The sequence below is a fragment of the Silene latifolia genome, chromosome 2 (genome assembly GCF_048544455.1).
Source record: "Silene latifolia isolate original U9 population chromosome 2, ASM4854445v1, whole genome shotgun sequence".
NCBI classification, from domain to species: domain Eukaryota; kingdom Viridiplantae; phylum Streptophyta; class Magnoliopsida; order Caryophyllales; family Caryophyllaceae; genus Silene; species Silene latifolia.
The window spans coordinates 64854895-64864266 of NC_133527.1; the positions used below are offsets into that span (position 1 = coordinate 64854895).

At 42.5% G+C, this 9372-nt stretch overlaps 1 protein-coding gene across 1 annotated transcript; it reads right to left on the reverse strand.

Annotated features, from left to right (window-relative positions):
* Nucleotides 1-1964: 1964 nt before the first annotated feature.
* On the reverse strand, nt 1965-2696 carry LOC141640893 (uncharacterized). The gene has a single exon (XM_074449571.1). The coding sequence runs from the start codon at nt 2694-2696 to the stop codon at nt 1965-1967; it is 732 nt and encodes a 243-aa protein (XP_074305672.1).
* Between the last annotated feature and the right edge of the window lie 6676 nt (nt 2697-9372).

Below are 9372 nucleotides of genomic sequence, written 5' to 3' on the forward strand. Positions count from 1 at the left end.
GAAGATAAGTCCAAGGGCATAAGTGGATTAACCCCATAGACTATCTCAAAAGGATCAGTAACCAGTTGCGGAGATGGTGCTCTGTTGAATGCAAATTCAGCTGCAGCTAGCTTTAAATCCCAATCCTTCAAGGTTTTGCTAACTAGGCACCTTAAAATTCTCCCCAAAGTTTTGTTAGTGACCTCAGTTTGGCCATCTGTTTGTGGGTGATGAGAGGTACTGAACAAAAGCTTTGTCTTTAGCAGCTTCCATAGGGTCTTCCAAAAGTAGCTCATAAATTTTGTATCCCTGTCAGATACAATTGTCTTAGGAACCCCATGAAGTCTCACAATCTCTTTAAGGTATAGCTCAAAGAACACTAGCAGCATCCTCGCCTTCTTGCAGGCTATGAAGTGAGCCATCTTACTGAACCTGTCCACAACCACCATGATTGAATCTTTTCCTCTCTGTGTTCTTGGTAATGCCACAATGAAATCAAGGCTCACACCTTCCCAAGGCTTATCGGGGATAGGCAGGTGGGGTGTAGGGTCCTGCTTGGAAGGAACTCTTGGCTTTCTGACATGTTGAACACCTTCTAAGGACTGCCTGAACATCACCCATCATTCTAGGCCAATAAAATTGGTCTTGTAAGATATCTAGGGTTTTTTGAACACCAAAATGTCCCCCTAATCCTCCCGAATGGACTTCCCGATCGAAAAATCCCTGTAGGATCCCCTTGGTACACACAACTTGTTACCATGAAACAAAAACCCTTCCTGTAGCATATATTTCTTACCCTGAGTTGAGCCTCCTTCGTGAGAACAATCCACTCCTCGGAGAAGTCGTGGGTCCTCCTTATACATCTCCTTCATGAATTCAAACCCAAGGACCTTGTTACTAATGACAGTCAACAAAGAATGCCTCCTAGATAGGGCATCAGCTACCACATTCTGCTTCCCCTCTTTATATTTGCTTGAAAAGTTAAAGGCTTGCAGGAATTCTACCCACTTAGCATGTCTATGGCTCAGCTTGTGTTGGCCATTGATGTATTTCAGGGCCTCATGATCAGAATGCAACACAAATGGCTTAGGTTTCAAGTAGTGACTCCAATGTGTAAGAGCCCTTATGATTGCATAGAACTCTTTGTCATAAGTTGAATATTTCAGCTTGGCTCCATTCAACTTCTCACTGAAATAGGCCACTGGTCTCTGGCCTTGGATTAGGACAGCTCCTATTCCAACCCCACTAGCATCACACTCCACCTCAAATAGTTGTTCAAAGTCAGGTAGCTTGAGAATGGGAGTCTCACACATTAATTTTTTGACCCTCTCAAAGGACTGCTGAGCAGTTTCAGTCCATTGGAAGTCTCCCTTCCTCATACACTCAGTAATTGGTGCAACAATTGAGCTGAAATTCTTAATGAACCTTCTGTAGAAAGATGCCAGGCCATGGAACCCCTTACTTCGTGATTGTTTGTGGGACTGGCCAAGTTTGCATAGCCTGAATCTTCTCCTGATCAACTGAAATCCCCCTTCCTGATATAATATATCCCAGAAATGCTACCTCATTGACCATGAAGGTACATTTCTCAAGCTTCCCATACAACTTCTGTTCCCTGAGTATTTTAAAAATCACCTCCAAATGTAACACATGTTCAGATGGACTCCTGCTGTAAATGAGTATGTCATCAAAGTACACTACAAAGAAACCTCCCAAGGCAGGGCCTTAGAACTTCAGTCATGAGCCTCATGAAGGTGCTTGGAGCATTAGACAAACCAAATGGCATGACAAGCCACTCATACAGGCCATGCTTGGTTTTGAAAGTCTTTTTCCATTCATCACCTTCTCTTATTCTCACCTGATGATACCCTTGCCTGAGATCTATTTTTGAAAATATCCGAGCCCCACTGAGCTCATCCAACATGTCATCTAGTCTTGGAATAGGGAATCTGTACTTGACTGTGATGTTGTTTATAGCTCTGCTATCAGTACACATTCTCCAACTTCCATCCTTCTTGGGTACCAGAAGGCGGCAGTCTTGCCGCACAGGGGCTCAATGATTCCCTTACAAATCCCTTTGTCATTAATTCTTCAATCTGGTGTTGTAGTTCCTTAGTTGTTGTGGGATCACACCTGTAAGCTGGTCTGTTGGGGAGCACAGATCCAGGTACAAAGTCTATGTGATGCTCAATGCCTCTCAGGGGTGGTAATCCACTAGGCAACTCAGTTGGAAAAACCTCCTTGTACTTCTTAATTAGGGGTTGAACCTCTGCAGGTACATCTTTGTTCCATTCAGTGTTGGTTTCCCTTGATAGGAGAAACAACACAGGTTGTTCTTGCCTCAGCTCCTTGACCATAGCTGCCTCAGATAGAAATAGTACTCCATTAACCTCCTCAGGCATGTTAGGACTTCCATAACCCCTCTGGTTTGGTGGTAGGGGAGTCAGAGTGACTCTCTTTCCATTATGCTTGAAAACATAGACATTTTCTTTCCCCTGGTGAGTGGTATTTCTGTCAAACTCCCATGGTCTCCCTAGCAGTAGATGGCAGGCATCCATAGGGACCACATCACACAAGATTTCATCCTTGTACACCTTCCCAATTGAAAAGGGAACAATGCATTGCTTGTCAACTCTCACTTCAGATCCTTTGCTTAACCATCTCAGTTTGTATGGATTGGGGTGCTCCTGAGTAGGCAGGCTTAGCTTGCTAACCATGATGGTGGAAGCTACATTGGTACAGCTACCTCCATCAATGATCAAATTACACACTCTCCCTTGGACAAAGTGCACCTACTCCCGAATATCATGGATCTCCGATCGCTTCTAGAGGAGCTGGTTGAGAGTGCATAACCCTCCATAGGACCAAATTGTGCCCTGTGTCAGGGTGAGCCACAACTTGTCCTTGATCAGTTTCCCTCTCAGTTTCCATCCCTGTTGGAACCAGTGTCTTTTCTTCTTCATACTCAACTAGACCCTCTCTTTCCCATTCCTCAATCTCCATAGCTGTGAGAGCTCTGTTAGAAGGACAGTCCTTCTTAAAATGGCCAAAGCCCTGACATTGGAAGCACTTGATTTTATCCCTGGATAAAGGTGGGTTGGTTCTGGGGTACATGGGTGCCTTCCCCTTGTCTACTGTTGGTTGGGTAGCTGGTTTAGGTACCTCAGTCATTTTGACACCAGTATAGGGTTTGAAAGTTGTTCTGGTGGGAAATTTGGGTGTTGCAGGCTTCACCTTCCCTAGCTTCTCAATTCTTAAGGCTAGGTTAATTGCCTCATCAAATGACCAGACTTGTTGCATTCTCAATTTGCCAGCTATCTTAGGGTCTAAACCCTCAATGAACCTAGCAATCTTTTGCTCAGGTTTTTCAGTGACCTCACATTGTAGGGTTAGTTGTTCAAAGCTCCTAAGGTAGGCCTCAACAGTTAATTGCTCTTGTTTCAACTGAGTCAGCTTAATAAAAATATCCTGAGTATAGTCTTTAGCTATGAATTTCTCCTTCAACTTCTTTCTTAACTTAAGCCAAGACCTAACTGGTTCCTTACCATCTCTAATCCTTTGGTGTTTCATATTCTCATACCAAAGAGATGCATAGCCCTTGAGTTTTAAAATAGCAACCTTAAAAGCTTTTCTGTCATCATAATTTTTAAACTCAAAGACTCTCTCAACAGATCTAAGCCAGTCTAACAAGTCCTCAGGATTTAAACTACCATGGAAATCAGGGATTTCTACCTTAACATCCTTATCTCTAGCCAAGTAGTTACCTTCTTCCATCATGGATTCTTCTGAATCTGAGTTGAGTTCCTCTTCATTATGATGGTGTGGTTGGCCTCTTCCTGCTCCAAGGATACCTCTACCCCTGCCTCTTCCTCTGTAGGGTGGTGGCCTTCCTCTTTCTGGAGTGGGAATGTTTGCCATCACAGTGTTCACAGCTTCCAGGGTCACATTAACCAGGTTGGTTAATTGATCCATCTTTGCTTCCATTCCTGCTAACCTCTCCTCACTCATTGGGTTATTTTTTGTAGTTTTGATGTAGCTGGGAAAAGAACTGACCTCTCTCACACTCAGGACTAACACAAGGTAGGATTGTGTTATGAACCTAAGCTCTGATAACCAGAATTTGCAGTGTAAACTATGGGAACAAGCACAAATGGGATAAATCCTGAAACAGGCAAAGGAGTAATTTTCAGGGAATGCAATAAACTTGGGGATTTTTATAAAAATAGTAAATGACCCTGAAAAATCATGAAACTTGGTGATAATTTAGTTAAGAGAGTAAACTAAAACTGTGCCAATTCTCAGGATTTTACAGGCACTCCAAGTATTTTTAATAAATAGAAAACCAGACTGAAATAAGAGAAATCTCGACGTTTCTGGTAAGACTCCTGTGATTTTTTTTGTGATTATTTTGGTAAATGAAAATGGGATATAATTAACAAACTAATTCCCAAGCAAGCACAGGAAATCAATTTGATAATTTAGGAAGACTAAGATTGAATTTATTCAAGCAAGCACAGAACCAATTCAAGCTTAACCAGACAATGCACTTAAAATAGCTTAAGCAAGCACAGACCTATTCCAAGTAGCACCACAGATCCTTAATCACCTTCTAAGCAAGCACAAGAAGATATTAAGTCTGACTTATAACTAAGACTCAGCAAAGTTAAAAGATTTGCAAATTTTGAGAGAAATCTCAAGGTTTTTCATTAATCAAAGTCTGACTACAACAGACTGAGAAAGGGTCCTTATATAGGCCTTTCTGTGCAATGTTCAGTACATGATAAACCCTAGACAACTCCATCTAAGGGCCAGGATTAAACTTAGGAAGCAAACAAGAGTAGTGGACTTATATTACAACGGATACAAAAGAAATTAAGGCAAACTGAACAAGAACAAAAGAGCTGCAGGTTGATAGTGACATGTTGTCTGGTTGCTGAAATCTTTAGCTGGTTGTTGTGGGTCAAGTGGCTTAGGTGCAGGCATTTTATATGGCTCAAGGCTCTATAAAATGAATGCTGAATAGGCCAGGTTCCTCTTTGTTGAGAGTTTTCTCTTGTTTGGCCAAAAATGGCAACTTTACTTTATCTGTTTTACCCCCCTGCAACTTATCTTTTCAGTCTGATTTTTGGTGCAATGCTTTAGGAATTTGGCCTGGCTCCCTAGGATTAATTTGTGACTAGTTGAATAAGGATTCAGCTGGCCAAGGTGGCTGATGGTGGCTAGCCTGGCTGCTGTTCTTGTGGACTGGTGAAGTTGGACTGGCAGTTGAGGTTGCCTGAATGGAATCACAGGTTTGAATTGTGCCTGTCATAAAAAAGGTGCTGGCCTGGTTATCAGCTCCTGCTGCAACACCTTCCCAAGGCTTATCAGGGATAGGCAGTGGGGTGTAGGGTCCTGCTTGGAAGGAACTCTTGGCTTTCTGACATGTTGAACACCTTCTAAGGACTGCCTGAACATCACCCATCATTCTAGGCCAATAAAATTGGTCTTGTAAGATATCTAGGGTTTTTTGAACACCAAAATGTCCCCCTAATCCTCCTGAATGGACTTCCCTGATCAGTAAATCCCTGTAGGATCCCCTTGGTACACACAACTTGTTACCATGAAACAAAAACCCTTCCTGTAGCATATATTTCTTACCCTGAGTTGAGCCTCCTTCTGTGAGGACAATCCACTCCTCAGAGAAGTCAGGGTCCTCCTTATACATCTCCTTCATGAATTCAAACCCAAGGACCTTGTTACTAATGACAGTCAACAAAGAATGCCTCCTAGATAGGGCATCAGCTACCACATTCTGCTTCCCCTCTTTATATTTGCTTGAAAAGTTAAAGGCTTGCAGGAATTCTACCCACTTAGCATGTCTATGGCTCAGCTTGTGTTGGCCATTGATGTATTTCAGGGCCTCATGATCAGAATGCAACACAAATGGCTTAGGTTTCAAGTAGTGACTCCAATGTGTAAGAGCCCTTATGATTGCATAGAACTCTTTGTCATAAGTTGAATATTTCAGCTTGGCTCCATTCAACTTCTCACTGAAATAGGCCACTGGTCTCTGGCCTTGGATTAGGACAGCTCCTATCCCAACCCCACTGGCATCACACTCCACCTCAAATAGTTGTTCAAAATCAGGTAGCTTGAGAATGGGAGTCTCACACATTAATTTTTTGATCCTCTCAAAGGATCTGCTGAGCGATTTCAGTCCATTGGAAGTCTCCCTTCCTCATACACTCAGTAATTGGTGCAACAATTGAGCTGAAATTCTTAATGAACCTTCTGTAGAAAGATGCCAGGCCATGGAACCCCCTTACTTCTGTGATTGTTTGTGGGACTGGCCAAGTTTGCATAGCCTGAATCTTCCCCTGATCAACTGAAATCCCTCTTCCTGATATAATATATCCCAGAAATGCTACCTCATTGACCATGAAGGTACATTTCTCAAGCTTCCCATACAACTTCTGTTCCCTGAGTATTTTAAAAATCACCTCCAAATGTAACACATGTTCAGATGGACTCCTGCTGTAAATGAGTATGTCATCAAAGTACACTACAGCAAACCTCCCAAGGCAGGGCCTTAGAACTTCAGTCATGAGCCTCATGAAGGTGCTTGGAGCATTAGACAAACCAAATGGCATGACAAGCCACTCATACAGGCCATGCTTGGTTTTGAAAGCTGTTTTCCATTCATCACCTTCTCTTATTCTCACCTGATGATACCCTTGCCTGAGATCTATTTTTGAAAATATCCGAGCCCCACTGAGCTCATCCAACATGTCATCTAGTCTTGGAATAGGGAATCTGTACTTGACTGTGATGTTGTTTATAGCTCTGCTATCAGTACACATTCTCCAACTTTCATCCTTCTTGGGTACCGATGGGGTGCTTGCGCACAGGGGCTCAATGATTCCCTTACAAATCCCTTTGTCATTAATTCTTCAATCTGGTGTTGTAGTTCCTTAGTTGTTGTGGGATCACACCTGTAAGCTGGTCTGTTGGGGAGCACAGATCCAGGTACAAAGTCTATGTGATGCTCAATGCCTCTCAGGGGTGGTAATCCACTAGGCAACTCAGTTGGAAAAACCTCCTTGTACTTCTTAATTAGGGGTTGAACCTCTGCAGGTACATCTTTGTTCCATTCAGTGTTGGTTTCCCTTGATAGGAGAAACAACACAGGTTGTTCTTGCCTCAGCTCCTTGACCATAGCTGCCTCAGATAGAAATAGTACTCCATTAACCTCCTCAGGCATGTTAGGACTTCCATAACCCCTCTGGTTTGGTGGTAGGGGAGTCAGAGTGACTCTCTTTCCATTATGCTTGAAAACATAGACATTTTCCTTTCCCTGGTGAGTGGTATTCTGTCAAACTCCCATGGTCTCCCTAGCAGAGATGGCGGCATCCATAGGGACCACATCACACAACACTTCATCCTTGTACACCTTCCCAATTGAAAAGGGAACAATGCATTGCTTGTCAACTCTCACTTCAGATCCTTTGCTTAACCATCTCAGTTTGTATGGATTGGGGTGCTCCTGAGTAGGCAGGCTTAGCTTGCTAACCATGATGGTGGAAGCTACATTGGTACAGCTACCTCCATCAATGATCAAATTACACACTCTCCCTTGGACAAAGGTGCACCTACTCCTGAATATCATGGATCTCGATCGCTTCTAGAGGAGCTGGTTGAGAGTGCATAACCCTCCATAGGACCAAATTGTGCCCCGTGTCGGGGTGAGCCACAACTTGTCCTTGATCGCTTTCCCTCTCGCTTCATCTCTGTTGGAACCAGTGTCTCTTCTTCCTCATACTCAACTAGACCTTCCCTTTCCCATTCTTCAATCTCCATAGCTGTGAGAGCTCTGTTAGAAGGACAGTCCTTCTTAAAATGGCCAAAGCCCTGACATTGGAAGCACTTGATTTTATCCCTGGATAAAGGTGGGTTGGTTCTGGGGTACATGGGTGCCTTCCCTTGTCTACTTTGTTGGTTGGGTAGCTGGTTTAGGTACCTCGGTCATTTTGACACCAAAGATAGGGTTTGAAAGTTGTTCTTGTGGGAAATTTGGGTGTTGCAGGCTTCACCTTCCCTAGCTTCTCAATTCTTAAGGCTAGGTTAATTGCCTCATCAAATGACCAGACTTGTTGCATTCTCAATTTGCCAGCTATCTTAGGGTCTAAACCCTCAATGAACCTAGCAATCTTTTGCTCGGGTTTTTCAGTGACCTCACATTGTAGGGTTAGTTGTTCAAAGCTCCTAAGGTAGGCCTCAACAGTTAATTGCTCTTGTTTCAACCGAGTCGACTTAATAAAAATATCCTGAGTATAGTCTTTAGCTATGAATTTCTCCTTCAACTTCTTTCTTAACTTAAGCCAAGACCTAACTGGTTCCTTACCATCTCTAATCCTTTGGTGTTTCATATTCTCATACCAAAGAGATGCATAGCCCTTGAGTTTTAAAATAGCAACCTTAAAAGCTTTTCTGTCATCATAATTTTTAAACTCAAAGACTCTCTCAACAGATCTAAGCCAGTCTAACAAGTCCTCGGGATTTAAACTACCATGGAAATCAGGGATTTCTACCTTAACATCCTTATCTCTAGCCAAGTAGTTACCTTCTTCCATCATGGATTCTTCCTCAATCTGAGTTGAGTTCCTCTTCATTATGATGGTGTGGTTGGCCTCTTCCTGCTCCAAGGATACCTCTACCCCTGCCTCTTCCTCTGTAGGGTGGTGGCCTTCCTCTTTCTGGAGTGGGAATGTTTGCCATCACAGTGTTCACAGCTTCCAGGGTCACATTAACCAGGTTGGTTAATTGATCCATCTTTGCTTCCATTCCTGCTAACCTCTCCTCACTCATTGGGTTATTTTTTGTAGTTTTGATGTAGCTGGGAAAAGAACTGACCTCTCTCACACTCAGGACTAACACAAGGTAGGATTGTGTTATGAACCTAAGCTCTGATAACCAGAATTTGCAGTGTAAACTATGGGAACAAGCACAAATGGGATAAATCCTGAAACAGGCAAAGGAGTAATTTTCAGGGAATGCAATAAACTTGGGGATTTTTATAAAAATAGTAAATGACCCTGAAAAATCATGAAACTTGGTGATAATTTGGTTAAGGGAGTAAACTAAAACTGTGCCAATTCTCAGGATTTTACACACACTCCAAGTATTTTTAATAAATAGAAAACCAGACTGAAATAAGAGAAATCTCAGACAGTTTCCTGGTAAGACTCCTGTGACTGTTTTTGTGATAATTTTGGTAAATAAAAATGGGATATAATTAACAAACTAACTCCCAAGCAAGCACAGGAAATCAATTTGATAATTTAGGAAGACTAAGATTGAATTGTTCAAGCAAGCACAGAATCAATTCAAGCTTAACTAGACAATGCACTTAAA

What these genes read in the sequence shown, in the direction of transcription:
- LOC141640893 (XM_074449571.1), bottom strand. Translation starts at nt 2,696, where the DNA reads ATGGTTAGCAAGCTAAGCCTGCCTACTCAGGAGCACCCCAATCCATAC.